The sequence below is a fragment of the Oxyura jamaicensis genome, chromosome 2 (genome assembly GCF_011077185.1).
Source record: "Oxyura jamaicensis isolate SHBP4307 breed ruddy duck chromosome 2, BPBGC_Ojam_1.0, whole genome shotgun sequence".
Classification (NCBI taxonomy): Eukaryota; Metazoa; Chordata; class Aves; order Anseriformes; family Anatidae; genus Oxyura; species Oxyura jamaicensis.
In genome coordinates, this window is record NC_048894.1 from 24,964,881 (window position 1) to 24,984,499 (window position 19,619).

The following is a 19,619-nucleotide window of genomic DNA, read 5'->3' on the forward strand; positions in this document are numbered from 1 at the left end:
GTATGTGGCTGAAATTCCATATTGTGGAATTCCACTGAGGAATATCTGACTGTTTAGGTTGTTTGTACTTTTACCATTTTGCATAAGGAAAAAATGCAGTGATTTTACTCTATCCTCCTTTATTTTTGCTTAAGGAAAATACTGATCTCCTTTTTTTTTTTTTTTTTTTCAAAAAATCCCCCACCACCATTAAAGCAAAAACAACACAAATCTTTAGGATCAAAATCTATAAATATTTTGTGGCTAATGAAGTATTTCATAAAAACTTTCCAGTGGAATGAGTAAAAGTATATAGTGACTAAACAATCCTTGTATTTTGATTTGCAAGAGTAAGGCTGCATTGCTCTTAACTAATAAGAATTGAAGTGACTAGTAAGGAGAGAAGATAGCTACATAAATTATTGATTTGTGCTCTGTTTTCTTGCACTGTTGACTGAAAATAATTAGAGATAGGCTGTGTATCTCAGAATATATTAGAGTCTAAGTGAAAATTATGTTAAGTTTCACAGTCAAAATCTCGGAAAGCTTATTAGTTAGTTATTAAGTATATGATCCTGTTAAATCTTTTAATTCAGTGCACATAAAAAGTGGGCTTCATTTATTGTCAAGCTGTTCAGTATGTTTGTCCAGACATTCCTCTGATGACAGAACTAGTAACTGTGTGTTGATGTGTGTTTGTGCTTTCTTCTCTGTCTCTGGTCATTATGCCACTACAGTACTTCATAAATGACTTATTTCACAATGAACTTTTATGTCAGAAAATGTGAATTTCATTTAATAGGTTGCAGTGGTAGGCTTAAGAAGTCTGTAATTTAATTGTTTGAGCTGAAGCACCTATGGAGCCCTTTCATTTTTTCCCCAGATCTGGGTTTTTCTTAGGAGTGGGAGTAGACCAATTTAGAAATCCAAGCTCTGATATTGGGGTGCTAGGCCTTCACAAAGTAAACATCACTTTGAATTTGACTTTAGTGGTGTAAAGCACTTTTTTGCTATATTTGTTTTTGGAAATGGTAAAGCCAGTAATTATCAGCATTCTTTAAACACACTTATTTTCCTCACTTGCTGTTAAAACAAACCAAGTATATTGCTTATATTAAATGTTTAACACATTTTGTGCCCTCATTTATACAGGAACAACTGGATGTAGCACTCTCCAAGATATGCAAGAACTTCGATATAAGTCATTATACAAAGGTTCAGCAAGCTTACAGGCTGCTTGGAAAAACACAGGTCAGTATTTTTGTTCTGAGTAAGTCATGAAGAGCAGTGGTGTAACAATGTGAAGCTTTCTGTACTGGGACAGAAATTTATTATCCTAATGCTGATGAATATTGCTTACAAAGGCTCCATTATTTTAACACTAATTGCTAAAGGTAAGCCATGTAATGCCATAACACATAGATTTTGGGACATGGTCTGACTACCAATTCCATATTTTGCCTCCTTATGCAATATTTTTTGCATTATAAATTGTACCTTGATATGTGAGTGCTATTTTTGTTACAGCTATGTCCATGTTACTGAGCTATGCACAACCTGCACCTTGTATATGTGCATTCCCATTTTATAGTACTCGAATGTGACAGGAATGAAGATGTGAGGAGATTTTTTTTTGGCAACAAGAAGTGACACAAGGCATGACAAAAGGAGAGGAGATAGTTCTGCAGGCAGTTCTCATCAGTGATCAGTTTTCGTAACATAGGGATGCTGAACATGACAGTGCCAGTGTAGCAATAATATTCTGGTTTAGAGAAGAGATTCCTCCAGAAGGTTTTGGCTGTTGGCAGTCACATCAGAGTGCCTGTCTCCTGCTGAACAGAGGATGAGAACTCCATTCTATATATATATATATATATATATATATATATATATTTTAAATGTTGCTTTATTTGCTTTCGTGGTAGAGTAACTTGTTTTCTACTTTTTTATTATTGTTGAAGTATGCGTTTTGAAATTGTTGCATCATTTGGCCCCTCTTCATTAAACAAAATGGCAAGAAGCTTCAGTATCTTAAGTACTTTTCCTGTTTTCAATTGCAATTTTATTTTTTTGACTAATTCAAGTTAGGACTGGCTGCAAAAGATTGGTTATTTGCGACTGGATAGAGGCAGATCACTTATTCATTTCCTACAGTGCTAATGAAGTTCTCAGCTCTGGTCAGTACCTAAGAATGTCAGAAAGCAAGTAGAAAAACAGTGTTTTCAAATTCACAGGATCTGTTAATTTTCCTTCTGGTACATGGAATAATTTTTCATAATTTATACCATATATACTGATTATTAGTTTGTCTTTAAACAGCAAGAAAATTCGGTGTCCAAGGTGGACTAATGTTATGTACAGTTTCTTAACAAATGATAAATGAGATAATTAATGAAAAAGACTTTTAAGGTCCCTTCCAACCCAAGGCATTCTATGATTTTTTTTTAATGGAAAAAATATTTGTTGTTGTTTTTTCTTCTTAAATAAACTTCACATTTCGCTTTTATTACAAATATATATATATATATATATATATATTAAATTTGGGTTTAGGAAGGAGAAATGCATTGATATGATGTGCGGGATTTCTGCAACACTTGTTGTTGCTTGTTCCTTACGTTATTTTGTGCAAGGAAGAACTCAGTGCACCAAGAGGATGTATTCAAGACTCTAATTGCTGTTTTATTAATTGCAAAGGCATTATTTTTCTTTTAGTTGGAAGTGTTTCCAGTGGAGAAAAATAGTACTGATCTCAACCCACTGCTTTTGGGTGTATCTGTCAATGACTGGGATGGTGAATAAATGAAAAAATTACAGAATTAAATGTATTATATAAAACTAGTATTTAGTAGTGATAATATCAGAAAACTGGTGAGTTATACAGGAAAGATGGAAGGGGAAACTGTTTTTCCTGGTAATACATGGACTCTTGTACATTACAATATAATAATATTGTGAGGTAAGTCCCGTGTTAGATGTTTTAAAAACAGATATTGGAATTCATGCTTACAGTCTTTAGTGTTCAGTACTGAAAAAGGCTGAAGTTTGAAGTCTCTGCAATATAAAATTGAATTTTACTATTTGATTTTTTGCTTCTCCTTTTCTTTCAGACAGCAATGGACCAATTACATATGCACTTCACTCAAGCCATTCACAACACTGTGTTTCAAGTAGTTCTTGGATATGTGGAACTGTGTGCAGGAAACACAGATACCAAGTTTCAGAAGTTACAGTACAAAGACCTCTGTACAGTATGTGATTCTTGCATAAGTGTATACTTTTTAATCAGAAGTTTTCCTCTTTTGTAGGTGTCCTTTAATTAAGGAAGGACTCAGTTATTAAAATAACCCTGCAGCTACAGTAGTTTCTTAATACATCTCCTAGGGTAATTGAGAGATTGGTTATTTTCAACTTAATGCTGATTTTGATGGAATTATATCTTAGCACTTCATTGCTAGCATACACATAATCTAAAATTTAAAGAAGTAAATCATAGGATACAAATAGGAGACCAACACTTCAAAACTCCTGTGTCTTCTTCACATCAAGTGAGGCAAAGGTGACTTATCATTCCCACTCAGATGAGCAATTTTACACTCTTCTCTTTACCCAGCAAGAGCCCTTCTCAAATTAATCACTTTAACTGACATCTCACGTAATTTTTAATAGAAATTTCTATTGCATATTTAACGCTTTGATCATCATTTGATCATCAGCCAGGATGGCTCCTATATATTACTGAAGCCCAAATATTTTATTGAAGAGAAGTAGTGCCTGCGCGTCTCAGGGGTGGTTGCACCCATCTTTTCTACTCAGATGTGTGGACTGTACAGCGTCACTTCTGTATTTACTTTGCTGTTCTGTGAATAAAAGAGGTATAGTCAATCCCTTTGGATTGGTCAATTCCAAAAAAAGACACTAAGAAATAAACTTTGCATTTTTAGACAGTGCTTGATCAGCTGACTAACATCAGGCATTTGTCAGCTCTCGGGTACTTTGATATGCATCCAGCAACACAGCTGTTTGACTGTGGAAGGTTTTGTATGGTTTATTTTGCCTCTGCAAAAGATGAATGTGATTGGTAACAGATTTACAATAATATATATGTATTTTTTTTCTATAGCATATTACATCAGACAGCTACATTCCATGCCTTGCTGATCTCTGTAAAGCCCTTTGGGAAGTCATGCTCAGCTATTACCGAACAATGCAGTGGCATGAAAATCATGATCAAGATGAGACAGCAACTGTATCTTCTGGTAAATTATTTTGGAAACAAAACTTATGATATTTGGAAATAACTTTTTTGTGCTCAAGTCATTTATTCATATTTAGATACCTTTGTAATCTTGGCTTGCTGCCTTCAGCATTATTACTTACGGTGTGCAATGAGGACTTTAATACCAATTTTTTTTGTTGTTTTCAGTTAAATCTTTTTTCTAGTGTGTTAGTGAAAACATGTATTTGCCATTACTACAGTCATAAACAGTTTTATTTTAAACAGTATTTATTGCTTAATAAGAAGTCAGCTGTGACAAATGAGTAAAAAATCTGAGGAGATGAGCAGTGTGCCCTTTAATATGGAATCTGTGAAATTTCAGATTTTTTATAAATATTGAAATTTTTACTGCATATTAAACTTAGTAGATTGGGATACTGGACTGTGTACTTGGAAACATGGCAGAAACAGTAGGAAATAAATCTGTCATAAGTAGCTGTCATGATTTTCATGAAATCTAATTTTTTGAGTATTGCATGTCATCTACATGGTAAGGCATAGTCACAATTTCCTTGACACCCTTACAGGAAAAGGCAAACATTTCATCTTGTAATATCATTCTGTTTTGTATTACTGTTGCTTCAGTTTGTGTTTTTAGGGCAGAAACATAAAATTTTCATCCATCTGTTGGTCTCAGTCCTCTGAGTGCATTTTGCTGGACGTACTTTATATTAATATAAAATGTCTAAGAACAGACTTTATTTCTCCACCAATCCAAGATGCTTCTGTTTGGCAGAGGGCATAGTGTAAAATTTAGAATATTGAGATTTATGCAAAACACCAATTTATTTGAATCAGGTAGGATTGCTCATTTCTTTTGATCTGCACATAGAAAAAGAATTCTGTCAAAGGGCAAGGAGTGTAGGATTGCTGAGGCAATTATTCTTCCTTGCCTGATTTGCCTAAAACTTGTATCTTTTATATTAGGCTGTCAGGAAAAAAGGTAAAAAATGCAAATAAAAGTAAAGAAGAGATGTTGGAAGACTGCTTCCTAGAATGAATTTGAAATTCAGCATTTCTTTAAAGAATTACAGATTGTAAGTCTTAAAAAGAATGAAATTTACACTAATGAGTATTGTCTTCCTACTTTAAATTTAGAGATAAAATATTTCAAGTATTTTCTTCAATGTCTATCTTGTTTTTTGTGGAATATGATATGGATTTATTGAAACTGTTATTTATGATGAAAGTTTTCTAAGTATTTCAGAGTTAAAATTCAGAATTGAAATATTTCGAGATGCAGAAATTTTTAGTCAATTGCTCATTCTTAATAATGCATCTTTCTGAAGCTATTTTAAAAGTAAACATATCGTTTGATTTTATTGTAGTCTTTGAAGTGTAAAATAAGGCAGGTATCATAAAGAGTTTATTACACAGAAAAATTATTGCAGTAGACTACTTACTCAGCTCCATATGTAATTTTAAAAACAGTTCCCCATTAGTGTAGTTGCTTTTGATACTCCTGAAGAATGGAAAATGTTTGCGCCGCAAAACAATTTTAAGGGAGCACTAAGCATAATAAAGTGGTATTTTTGTTCGCATGAGCCATTTTAAATGTATTGCTTCTAAAACAGGTGATGGAGTGTTTTGGTACATCTACTACAAATTTACTAAATTTCCTGTTGCTTAGTTTTTAAGTTGCTGGAGACTTCGTGGCTTAGTTGTAATGTGCTGTCCAACTAGAATTTGCTTAAGCTACTGAATTACTTTTTGAAAAACCTCAGCAATGATAAAGCGCACAACAGGGAGTTTGACAAGTATAATTTAATTTCTGAGGACATATAAATGTCTACCAATGTCTACTTTCTTTCTAAAAGCTGTTGCTCATGGTATAGTGATTATTAAACCTGTACATGGTCTCATTCAATATTTATTAATTTAATAACTATGACACGTGCTCAAGCCAAGAGTAAAGTTCCTATAGAAGGTGATGGCATGTCAGAAGGAACCATGGAGGCAGTTCAGAAGAATCATAGAATGGCTCAGCTCAGAAAGGACCTTAAAGATCAACCAGTTCCACCTCCCCTACCATGGGTAGGGATGCCACCCACTAGATCAGGTTGCTCAGGGCCTTATCTAACTGGCCTTGAACACCTCCAGGGATGGGGCATCCACAGCTTCTCTGGGCAACCTGTGCCAGTGCCTCACCACCCTCAAAGTAAAGAATTTCTTCCTTGTGTCCAAAATGCCCTGAAAGTGAGTTCAGAATTTGCATTTCCTTAACTTACAGCGTGACCTGTTCCGTAGGGGATTCTTTTTTTGAAGTTTAATGGAATAAATGGATGATTATCTCTAGATATAAATTAAATCATAAACAAAAATATTTAAAGGATGAGATGTATTTTAGTATATCTCGCAATACAGGAAATGCTAATATACTCTGTATAAGTGTATAGTTGAGTATGAATATAGTTGAGTATGAATATAGTTGAGTATGAATAATAACACATACCTAACTTTTTAATACAGCGTTGGAAAGGCAGAATTAATTGTTGATATGTAGGATTTGTTTAATCATGCTGAAGATAAAGTTAGTGAACTGAAAGTATAAACTCTATAGCATGAAATTACTTCTATGTTGTATTTAGTAAATTGCTACTCATGTTTGTTTTTCTTTTTTTTTATCCTATTAATGTAGTAAACAGCAAATTGACACAATTTCTTGGTTTTCATTCCTGCTTGCTGGAAAAATTTCCGTTGCACTCGGTCATGGTTAAAGTATGTGCTCTGTTTGTAGTACAGTATCAGAGAGAAAAATAGTTTGAAAGGGACATCAGCAGATCATTTTGTCTTCTTCATTCAAAGTGGAGTAAACTTCAAAGTTGCATTGCTTTTTTCTGCGCTGTTCTGGGCTGGGGCTTCACATTTCATGAACTTTATTGTTATGGAGGTGCAATTTGTGTGTATTCCTGAGGTAATAATTTGACAGAAGAGTTGTAAGAGAGCAAAAAAATGATCACTATAGCATTTAAAACTCCTGATTTCACAGGCATAAACCTGGAGGTGAAGGTTGGTAGCAAATTTAATAGCTATAAAAGATCAACAGAAATGCAAGAAGAAACGGATGTAAGATGTATATTTAATTTCAGCCATTTCAAATATCAAAGCATTCCATATATAATACTGCATAAATTCAGTGCAAGTCCCACTTGGTATTTAAAGAATAAATCTAAATGACAGTGATTTGATTTGATTTTTTTTTTTTTTTGCTTTTGTTCTTCTGCCTAGCAAAAATTAAACAGAAACCTTTTGTTATGACTGAAGGCTATCTTTACTAATTTTAAAGAGATGCTGAGAAACCTGAAAAATTACTGTATTCAAATCAGACATCTAGAAGAATAACTCCTGCAAGCCTCAGATTCTTCTTTTTACTTGAAAATATGAATATTAAATTATTCTGCCACCTGTTGCAAATTCCTCAAAGCAAAAAGTGGAAATGCTTGCAGATCTTTGTCATATCCTTATTTTATACATAAGCATAGATGAGTATGAGAGTAAAGAAAAAAAAAAAAAAAGGCATGCTATATTGTTTGCATAGTTCATGGAAAAAGTTTTATTAGTTGTCCTCAGAATTGCATCCAGAATTTACTGAGGGAAAAAGTTAAAGGTGATGATCCTGAAATGCATAAATTTATGGTTCTTGTCTACAATGCTAGAATATCTAAGAACTTTGTCTTTTGTATTTGAAGTATCATTTACTCACTCATCTTATTTTGACTTTATTGAATGGGTATCTTCCTTACATAATGGCAATCAAGAGCTCTTCCAGTCTGTATTGGCATGTAGTATTTGTAAGTGCTCTATTTTTTTATTTTCAAAAGTTTAGAGCAATTAAGCTCTCCTGGAGTTTGCATAGTGGGTGATACAATAATGGCTAAAGCAGAAGTTTCATTATGGGTCAAAAGCTAGGGTATGTTTCAAGGCTTTTGGAAATATCTGTAACACCTTCCACCTTCAGTTTCAGATGGCAGCAATGTGATTGGAACTGAGGAGAACAGTTTTGACCGCAGCTATGTAAAAAAGAAACTGGAACATGGGCTTTCACGAATATGGCAGGTGTGTTTTTCAGTGGTATAAACATTTTTAAAATTAGTTATACTGATTATTTTTTTTTTAGAGCTCTCTCTGATGATTGCTGTAAGTGACCTGCTTTGAGCTGCGTGTATCAAAACCATGGAAATGAAATTTCCATGACTCAGCAACTACTTGGTCACTTTGCTTAGAAACTCAGCCAAGATACCAAAGCACAGTAACACGACTCAGCCTGATCCCACTTCTCCCAACCTGTCTGCTGCTCCATAGCACAATCTCATGTGCTTTTCTGTTGGAACAGTCGTACTGCTTTGTTTCCCTTCTTAGTTAAGGCCTCCTGAAACGAGTTTGTGTTAGCCTGAAGTTTAACTTGGGCCTAGCTGATGATGACAGGGAGTGCTGCAAAACATTTAATAAACATGGGCAGAGTGGAATACGCCCGCAGTTTTGTGGGCATAGGTTACAAAGAGCTTATGGACCCCTTCTCCAACATGTTCTGTAGCATCTCTGAACTACTTACAGTTTGGAATAGCTTGTGGGAAGTATGGAAATGGAAAAATGAAAAAGATTGGATTAAACGGAAAATTGAAACTGCAAGTACTGAAATTCAGAACTGAATAATGATTTTTCTGTATCCATTCTGGTATAAGTAGAGCTATGGAGAACCTGAAATCTTGTAAATCTGCGTGGTTTCATAATATTCCTAGACTGATTGCTGGATCAGTTTATGTAGCAAGACCCCAAAAGATATGAAAAAGCTGTAAACTTTTTACATACTAGAATTGTAATCCAAAACTCTGGTTTTGCAGGGACTATTAAATGTCTCAGATTGACCTTGTGTTATAAACTATTAAAACAACTGTTCATATTATTATTTAAGAAAGTCAACAAGAAGTCATTAATGTTACAGACAATGAAATTGTACGCTGGACCTCAAAAGAAGTTATAAGTGGAAACAAATTGAGAAGCGCTAATGAACCTGGCATCTGAGCATTCATCTTACTGTCTTTAGTGTATTTAGCATACAAAATGCATACAAAATATGTATTTAGCATACAGAATTTATATGCAAAAATATTTTGCATATAAATTTACTGAGGATTCATTAAATAATTCTGAAATGTTTTTGTAGGATGTCCAACTGAAAGTGAAAACGTATCTTCTGGGAACGGATCTGTCTAACTTCAAATATGATGACTTCATATTTGTACTTGATGTTATCAGCAGGTACTCTGATGTGGCTATAAGGCTGGTTACTACATCCAGACAGATTTGAACTCTGATAAGACAGCATGGTAAACTAAGGCTGATATGCCAACCTAATTCATATAGAGAGAAGAGCACTTCCTCTTTATGTGGGAGCCCAAGTGCTAGTCTCTCTCTTTTTCTGCCTGCACCAAGGATGTATTTGGGATGAAGCATGAATTGCTTTGCTGCTCAAGTAGTGCTTAAATGTGATATGATTTCAGTGTTGGCCAGCTGTAAGATTTCAGGGGTGTAGATCTGACAATTTTGATTTTTCTAAAAGCTTTTAAAGGGCTTCTCAATCCAGAGCAGCAAAATGTACAGTCTACCAGTACTACACTATTACTGGATCCTTCTGTTCTGATCATAGATTCAGGCTGCGAGCTGCCCAGCTTACCTTGTGTAATGGGATTGCAAGCAGACATTTTCTTTTGTTTATGGCTCTGTATCACTGTTATGGGATATCGTGATAGGATTCGGAGAGAAATGAGACATGGAGTTTTGAGGAATTAATAAAGCACTTGCAACCTAACCTAAGTGATCTGTTATTACGGAATTGATTGTACTCTTGTGGTAATGAGTGAGGCTCATAATTCAGATTGGAACAGCAGTATGAATAAATCAATAAATATTTCTAAACTTTGTTTTATTATTGCAGGCTGATGCAAGTTGGAGAAGAATTTTGTGGCAGTAAGTCTGAAGTTTTGCAAGAATCTATCAGAAAACAAAGTGTTAACTATTTCAAAACATACCACAGGTGAGACTACTATATGTGCAATAGATGAGAATAATGGCATTTATTTTGTTGCATTTAGTTTTTAAAGTTTTCCATAGGAATTCCACTGAATTATGTTCCTGCATAGAGGTTGACAGATTTCATTCATAGTAGAATATATTTTGTGATGAGAATAGGGATCTGAATCCTAGAAAAGGGAAGAAGGTGGAGAAGCTTTTGTTTCTGCTATCTCAATAAAGATGAAAAACATTTTGTGTAACATTTCAGTAGTTTTACAGGTCTACTCCTAAGGTTCTTCCTGGGGTTCTGAGAATGAATTGCTCTCACATCCATTCCTGGCAAAATTATTTATTTTCTTTTGATTTACTTTGAAAAATCAGTTCAGGTGTGGCTATGAAATTAATTTTTAAATAAGCAATTCTGTGTTTTAACAAGATGCTTAGAATTGTGTCTGCCCTTTTGAGTCACGTTTTCCGTGTTCTTCCATTGGCAGTATCTAATTATGTTTCAGTTGAGTCTCCTTTGGCCTTAATCTTTGGCTGTGTGTATGATATATGGCTGTAACAGTATAGCTTCAAGACTTGTCTGTTAGTTTAAATTGTCTTGATTTCCAAAATGTTTTGGTTTAGATAATTGCTTGCTCTTTCATTTTGGTTATCTAGCATTTATCTTCTTTCTGTGTTTAAATGAAGAAGAGTAGAGAAAAATACAACATTGTACCTTGCTCTATACTTCCCCAGTCTTGTTCTGTTGTCCTCCGTTGTCTAGGAGCTATCATACAATCAATACATGCAAACCCACCTGGTCTGAGACTTTCTGCCTAAAATCCATAAAATATGAAAATTATGACAGCATGAGACAGCATCTAACTTCAGAAGCTGGGAACATGTTTTGGAATTCCTTCTGGCTTTGCTAGTTTGTACCTATGATTTCTTTTCAGACACTGGATGAAGACCTCAGTTTCATCTGTCTGAAAAGCTTGAACCTTAATCAGATGCACAGTGTCTTGTTAGAAGATGAGTTAAGATGCCATGCTATCTTTCTGTTTCCTAAAAGCGTTTCTGAACCCTAAAGTGAATTAGTTGTACTGATTCAGAAATTAAGTTTGCAGATATAGGTTCTTATGATCAAGACTGTTTGATGGGAGCTCATGACACCTCTAAGTGAAGCTTTCTGAGCTTTTCCACCTAACTTTCTGTATGATTTCTCAGCAGCTCAGTTGTCTCCTGAGAAAAGCTGATTTGGTGTACCTAAGCCTCTTTTATTCCTCTGATTTATCACGTAATACCTTTATTAGTTAAATAAATAATGCTTTGACCATCATGTTTTTGATTGTTTAATGGACCTATCTAACAAATCAGGAAAAATCAGGAAATCAGACTAATTTTCTGAATTATCTTCTAATAAAATAAAGATTAAGGACATAGATAAAATATGTACAGAAATATTTTTTTGAAATCACTAGTGTTCCTAATTAAGGTAGTGGGTTTTTTTTTGGTCATTCATGTGAAAATAAAAGAAATAGTTATTAATGAGCTGCACATTATGTTAACTTTTTAATACTTTTACCTTTGTATGCTGTGTGGGTATTGTGGCTTATGTTTTCATCCTCAAAACTGGGGGAAAAAGACAGCAGAAAACAAAACAAAAATACACCTCTGTTCCAGTTATATCCCTCAGGTTGATTTATATAAAAACTTTGTGTCTCGCCTTCTCAGATCAAGCTAATGTGGTTTTTACTCCCCTTGTGTGCTTAATTGAGGATAAAAGCTAGTGCTTTTAAGAATTCATTAATACATAAAATCTACATAGAACTGAAATTCTCTGAGTCCAGGAGTTATCAGTTGATTATGTCATTTGACATATGTGGCCTCCTGGGTGTTGTGGTGTTTTAGAGAACCAGCGACACAGAGAAAGCATTTCAAGGAAGTGGTCACATCATTCAAAAAGTATAGAAGAGCATGTAATGCTAGAGCATACATGAAACCATCTGTTGGATAAAGGTTGGTTATTTGGAAAAATTAGAATGGGCTTTTGGCAGAGAACATCAGGAAGGGGATTTTTAGAATGCGGTTCACTTTTCTTCCTGATACATTTGTAAAAAAAAAAAAAAAAAAAAAAAAAAAAAGGTGTGTCCGATTGTCAAAGATTTTCAGAGAAAGCATGCATAAGACCTTCCACTTGTATCACTTTCTGGACTTGTGTGCTGGTGAAAATCAGCAGCATCTGTTGAAATACTTTTTCAGTGTCTTGATTTCAGCTTTGAAATGGTATGAAATCTTGTGCTATGTAGCTTTTAAACATTTGCTTTTCTGTGAATCTTTCTCCTTAGTCTTCCTCTGAAAAAAAAATTAATCTGTAAGTGATTTTCAGAATGTTTATCTGTTGTTTCTTTTGTCTTTACTGTGAGAAGAACTGCAAGCTATGAGCACTTAGTGCCTCTAAAACTGGAGTATGAAGTCTATTTGTATTTAACTGGTGAATTTAAATAGACACAGAAAACTGCAGTCATCATTCAGCACATATCAAGGCAAGAAAATTTTAATTGTAGCACTGATTACAGTTTATTCAAATAATGTTATTTCTAGACTATTTTACTGCCTAATTAGAAACCCAGTGCATACTTTACCAACTGCTATTCATTAAGCAAAGCAGTATGCTGTATAGTCGGACGAAAAGATACAGCAGTGTGACCTCAGTAAGCACTCATTGCTGTTTATTTCTATGTGAATTCCTGCTTATGTGGCAGAAATATTTTCTTTATTAAAAGTATTTCTGCTTATGGCTGAATGGAGGCTTTTCTGATGATTAAAAGCATAATAAAAACAATGCAGAGACATAATGGCTTGATTACATTTCCCTAATATTTTTTTCATATTACTACTAAGGTTAAGATATGAAGCAAACTATAGCAGAGGTGATCAGTAGCCATTTAAGGCTTTTCTTCTGTCTGTAGAACATCTAGCTCTTTCCACTTCCCTTAGTTACCTCTTGGCTCTTGTACGCTTATTGAAAGAAACATCTGTCTTACATTGGCTCACAGAAGCTGTTGTGCTGATGGTGTGTTTGTGTGTATTGTGCTGCTTTCTTTAGTCTACAGAGAGAAAAAACAGTACAGTAATACTGTACAACCAGTTCCTTTATCCTTTCTAATGGTTGTGACAAAAACCACAATTGTTTACAAATTTTGGAGGTTGGTATTCTTTGAGAATCTCTTTACAGGTGCCATACAACAAACACCATGTTAGTAGTTCCAGCTCATAGGTGTTTGTCAGTTGAAAAAACGACTAAGTTCATTTAAGTATCGGTTTTCAAGTGTGACTTCTTGTAAGTTTTTTGAAAGCATTTTTCACTGCATAAGTACTCTACTTTCTGATTTGTTCTTGCTGCCAATCAAAAATTTCATTTGTTGTCTTTCAGAACCCGTCTTGAAGAATTAAGAATGTTTTTGGAGAACGAGACCTGGGAGCTTTGCCCTGTTAAATCAAGCTTTGGTATTTTGCAGCTTCACGTACGTTCTTTGAATAACCCATGCAAATGTACTGATACCTTAATAGCTAGGAGTCTAGGTGTTCTGAGAAGCAGCATGATATGCGAACTACTGTGAAAATGATTTTAGTAGGTTTTGAAAGAATGTAAATTTCATTTCAGGGTATTGAAAACTTTAGATTCAGATGCTTTTAAAACAGTAATGTTTGTGTTTTAGGCTGTTGGGGGATTACATAAGATGCTAGAGTTGTAAGCATAATATTTGCCTTTATTTGTCATGTTTCAATGTGTAATTAATATGTCAGTTTTCCATTTTTAAATTATTATTCTGAGAGTAAGATGCTGAAAAAATAGTGCCTAAAAATAATTACATTTAGTAGTGCTCACTAATTGGTACCCATTTTGACACCTGAAAAAGTAGGTCATATTAGCTCGTTTGGAGAGTGGGGAAAAAATAAGTATATTTTTCTGTGGTGAAGTTCCACTGAAAGCAAGTAATAGATGCCCTCATTTGCTGTCTGATTTTTTTTTTGTGTGTCTGTGTGTAGTTTATCATATATTGGGTGAATTTCACCCATTCTGCCAACTTGGGTACATATGATTGGAGCTATCACCTAAGTGCGAAAGGGTTATTGCTGAGCAATGTCAAGCAAAAGATAATCACCAGAAACTTCGTATGCAATGGATTTGGACAATACAAAATTTTTGAAAATAACTTCAAGGACGAAATAAAATATTTCTGCTTTAGTAAATTACAAGGTAACTTGTGTAAAAACAATAAACGAACCTATAACCTTGGATAAAATTATAGGTCTTTTTATTTCCTGATTTCTGTAAAATAATAATTAAAAAATGTTTTCAATGAGTTTTAGCAAGTGAACACTTTCAGAATGCAGGTGTATTACATATCACATCCAATAACTGCTAGTCAGAAATATGAGCAGTATAGGATTACCAATTTAAAGGTTACCTTGAGCCAGTATAAATAATATATTTAAATAAGAAGCAAGGTTTGGCTAAAGATTTCATATCAGGTTAAATTGCCCACAAGTTTGTTATTACTCTCTGTTTTTATAGAACTGTAGTCATAATAATACTGAAACTGTCTTCCTGGTGATTAAAATTGTACTTTATTTCTATTAATAGGAATTTAAGTTCATGGAGCAGTCACGTTCCCCATCTGTGTCACCTAGTAAGCAGCCTGCTTCAGCAATTTCAACGGCAGTAACTTTATTTGAGCAGTACTGTAATGGAGGAAACCCATTTGAAATCCAGGCTGACAGCAAAGATGATGAGACAGAAGATGTGTTAGCTTCTAATGGGGTATGGAGTGTTTCGGGGAATAAAAAACAAATCTACCTCTCATTAAATGGTTATTTATTTCATGTGTCAGTGTTGGTAAAAATACCTTAGTATTGCAGTTTACCAATCCTTGTACTATGTAAATTCTCAAGCCACTTTACTCCTTTAATTTGGCAGGTTGCTCTATTTTTAACAGTGCCAGAAATCCAGGTGATACTGTTTAAAGTTCAGGCTGTTTTGCAGTGGATCAATATGTTTTCTGCTGAAGTCAAGCGTTCCTGAACGCTAACAAAATGTGTTGCACTTTAAATTAGTATTTTTCTGTGGGTTTTTTGGTTCTCTTACAACACGATTAGATGCTGTGGAAGTAATTTTTATCATTTTGGAAGGACTGTCTTTCTGGCTTCTTGGGAAAGATTCATTATGGGTTGCTCCTTCTGTTGTATTTGTTTACATATGCATGATTTCCCAAGGATTATTTGATGTTTGTTAAACAGGTTTTTATTTATAATTTAAGTGCTAAATGGACACTAACTTTAATATGGGATCTACTATTGTGAAACTGGACAATAACTTGCAGTATATCAGATTTCTGACCAAATCTAGCCGTAGTAAAATATATTTTAATTTCAAACTTCATGCCATTCTTTAAATGCTGTATTAACACATTTTTGTTAAAGCTTTTGCTTCTTGTTTATCCCTTTGATAAATAACATTTTTTTAATTATTGTTATTTTTTTGTGTGATAAGGTTGAGTCGAGCTTAGTTTATTCAGTTGATTTGTCATGCTTTGTGGTTTTCAGCTTTGCCTTTCTTGTTTTCCCTGTGGGACTTCACCTGCAAAAATCTGTGTCTCACGTGCCTGAGTACAATGTTGCAGCCACTTTCCTACTATGTCACTTGCAGAGACTGTGCAGTTGATTGGCATTGCTTTGTGCTTAAAGGAAGCTGGTAGCAGTTGTTCTATCGAGGATAGCAGAATAGATGTCTTGCCTTTTTGTATCAGTAAATTGAGAGGAGTTGCATAGTTATCGCTGGTAGGCTTAAATGTAGATTCCAAATGTGTGTTAAGCAAAGATGCACATGCTAAAAACCACAATTTTCTACCATACTGTATAGAAACCAACACCAAACCCGACTTTTGTAGAATCTGGGCAGCCATTTGATAGGTATTTGCTAAAAGATCCATAGTGAAATAGTTATTAATGGTAAAACCCACAGTACTTTTGAGGTTTTCAGAATTAAAGCTCCTGCTGCTGAAAACCTCATTTCAGACTTCCGCATATGTTTGTGAGTTGACATGCTTTTAAAGATTTTTTTTTCTGAAGGAAAAGGACTAGGAAAAAAACCTATATATATATATATATATATATATATATATATATTTAGGAAAAGGTGATAAGTTCAAGACAGCTTACTTGTGAAGGTTGAACTCTAACAAAAAAACAAACAAACAAAACTACAATGACCTATACTGTGAATGCCAGTGAGAAAATACTCAAACATTTCAAAAAAATATTTTTTGGACAGTGATTTCAACAACCTGATTGCATGTAATTCACTTCTAGCAAATGAGTGCATATTCAATGTCCAGACAGTCCCTGTGTTTCTGGGCATTGCCTTGTGAGCAGAGTACTAGCAGTAGCTTTGAAGTTAAAACAGAACTGCTTTTTTCTTTCCAGTTGTAACATTTTGTGCTGCAGAGTCATTCTTCTAGCTCAAGGCTTTTGCTTCTATAATTGTGAAATCACCTGATGAAAACATTAGGTAGCACGTACTGATTGATGAACATATTGAACATTCTCTTTAGTTGGCTTTTGCCAGTCTCAAGTGTCATATTGCTGCCAGGCAGACCAGTCAGTGATACCCTTCTTCTGTCTTCAGATGTATATTTTTCCCCCCCTTTTCTCCAATGATGAACCTATTTGGAGAAGTAATAGGGCTTCAAAGCAAAACAACCTTTACCTTTCTGAATAAAGAGTGTTTCAAATAGCAACTGTGCATGCAGTTACTGTTAGCTGCATGAGGATTGTCACGTTATGTGAGACCAGTGGTTCTTCTCTTTCAGCATCCCGCTTCTGGTAGTGGTTAGCACAGACACTGCAGGCTCATGGGAGGTAATCTGTCCTGTAAGTCTTACTGGGACACTTTATAACCTGCATGAGTTTAAAACCTAAATGTGTGGAATGGTTTTCCTGTATTTGTTACAGAATTTTCTTGGATAAAAAGAAACAAACAAGCCACCCCCACTCCCTGAACAATTGTAAACAAGTAAGATCATTATCCAGTAAGTTATGCATTATCTTTGTTGCCTTATTACCACAGGTAGTAGATGAATTCTGCAGTCTAATCATCCTGGGTAAAAACATGTTTTTATTCTGAACTTTCCCCATTGAAAAAAATCTCAGTATTTAAATGCTACTATTTTTGTATTGTTTGCTCACTGCTGTATTTTTTAAGCTCAGTCCTAGCTAGAGGCAATAATTGTTAGCTCATTACCAAAGGGCTGCCTCCTGCTTCGCACACAGGTGCTGCTATTGCTGCAAACACCGTGGCAGAGACAAAATCGCATCCCTTCTCTGGCAGAGCTGTGAGCAGCTGCCTCAGCTGTTCGGTAGTGTACTCGGCTGTGGTCTGGGGGAAACAGGCTAGAGGGAGTCGTCATCCCAACAATCAGCAGTGGGCTAGCGTGTTACATGTGCAGCAAAGTCCATGCTGTAGTTCCTCTGCATTTAATTTTGAACAGTGTCCCATTTGGTAGGCTTGGACATTATCAGACTTTCAAGGCTGGCTGCAGTGTCCTCCTTTTCAACGCTGTGTGCCAATTTCGTGTTCTGTATTAGTGAAACCTTAATATGTTTTAAATCGATAAAATCTGAATTTGTGTCTGGTGAAGAACTATTATGAATTTTGGCTTTCTGTTGACAGCAGAGGGACAGGATGTTCTGTGTGGAAAAAATGAAGCAACAATTATATGATTTATTATTGCTGTGAAGTGTAGGTTAGATTCACAGTCATTCATATTATAGTTTTATTAGCCTCCAAGGTAATGTTACTGGGAGAACTTTGAAACAGTGTATAGAACTAACATTTATTTTTGAAATAACGTGTAAAGTTAAGATTCAATTTGCTTAATATAAGTTATAATTGATTATGGAGAAGGATGCCTCATATTTTTCCTCATGTCTCGTAGAAGTCTTCTGTTGTGAACATGTCCTTCATTTGACATGCTTTTATCAACTCTACATAAAAACAGGCTTATTCCATATGATAACTTGAGTTTAATGCAGTAGAAAGTGGTTAACTAACTGCTTTTAATATTAAAAGATGTTAAATAAAGTGGAAGAATTATACTGAGCGTGCAGACAAGGGTGTTTAACAATACTAAGAAGGCATTTGCATGGTTTTGATCAGTGTATTTACCTGTTACCTCACAGTCACTGAGGGATAAAATCCTTTCAGAAATCTTTGTGAGCCAAGTAAGTGTTTGGCTCACTTAGAGAACTGAGGCACAGAATGGCCTAAATAATTAGTCAGTAGTTGTATGGGACATATAACCCAGCTGGTACTAGAACTGAGGCTTCTTGTGGCCCTGGTGAGTACTCTCCCTGTGACCATCTTCACTCCTGTTTCACATTTCTCAGTGTCTCATGTCATCTCTTTGTTACCAGCTGTTCTAAAGCGTCAGCACACAGAAATAACTTTTCTGTAAGAGCTTGGTTATCTTTTAAGTAGAAGAAAAAATAAATTGCTTAAGTAATGAAGGCTAGAACTTCTACAAAGGCTTTATGTTTCAGTTTCTTAAGTGATCAGTTACAGAAGGGAAATGCATTTTAGTACTTAAAATTATTTCAGGAGGTTGCAGAATTTTGTTCCCAGATAATGCAGACGTGTTTCTAGATCCCCTTGCAATGCCAGTTCTCTAGATATAAACAAATTATTTACTTGTCAAATGATCTGAAGGATGGAAAGAATTATCAGGCTCTCTTTTGAGAATTGTAAAATCTTTTATTAATCTGTTTAGTTATTGCAGTTCTGGACCACTAAAAAGGCCTTAGGGTGCTGCATGTCAAGTTTTTTTTTTGTTTGTTTGCTTTCATCTTGAGCTTTAGTGAGATATTTTATGTCTGTTTTCTGTAGCTCCCTAAAGTATTTTTCTTGTGATACAGTTAGCTGAGTTTCGTAACACTTCTTCAATGAATATCACTATCCTATGTGCTTCTTTGGGTTGATTACTTAAACACTTGTGAAATGGTTATTGCTAATAACCACGAGATACCATGTTAGCACTTTGATCTTTTATTGCAGACTGTGCATATTAGAAATACAAGTTCACTGTTTACTAGTTGTGAATTACTTCTCTGAATTTTAAATCATGCAGCATTTTTACGTCGTAAATAAGTTTTCCAACTTACTAGCAGCATTAGGTTGAGGAGGCTTAATCAAGTTACATGTAAAAACCAGTTTTTCAAAATGTTGTAATTCTATTATGTTAAGAAAGTTAATATGTCAACTGCCATATCCATAAGTCAATATGTAGTTAGCCGCTTGTAGTCA

At 34.7% G+C, this 19,619-nt stretch overlaps 1 protein-coding gene across 1 annotated transcript in view; it reads left to right on the plus strand.

Annotated features, from left to right (window-relative positions):
• The window catches only part of VPS50 (VPS50 subunit of EARP/GARPII complex), a 76,516-nt gene that overhangs the window by 26,797 nt on the left and 30,100 nt on the right, over positions 1 to 19,619 (plus strand). The window contains exons 11-18 of the mRNA XM_035318715.1: positions 1,132 to 1,230; positions 3,090 to 3,230; positions 4,103 to 4,238; positions 8,217 to 8,314; positions 9,423 to 9,517; positions 10,194 to 10,292; positions 13,692 to 13,782; positions 14,907 to 15,083. Coding sequence (XP_035174606.1) covers positions 1,132 to 1,230; positions 3,090 to 3,230; positions 4,103 to 4,238; positions 8,217 to 8,314; positions 9,423 to 9,517; positions 10,194 to 10,292; positions 13,692 to 13,782; positions 14,907 to 15,083 — 936 coding nt within the window. The remainder of the gene's footprint in view (positions 1 to 1,131; positions 1,231 to 3,089; positions 3,231 to 4,102; positions 4,239 to 8,216; positions 8,315 to 9,422; positions 9,518 to 10,193; positions 10,293 to 13,691; positions 13,783 to 14,906; positions 15,084 to 19,619) is intronic.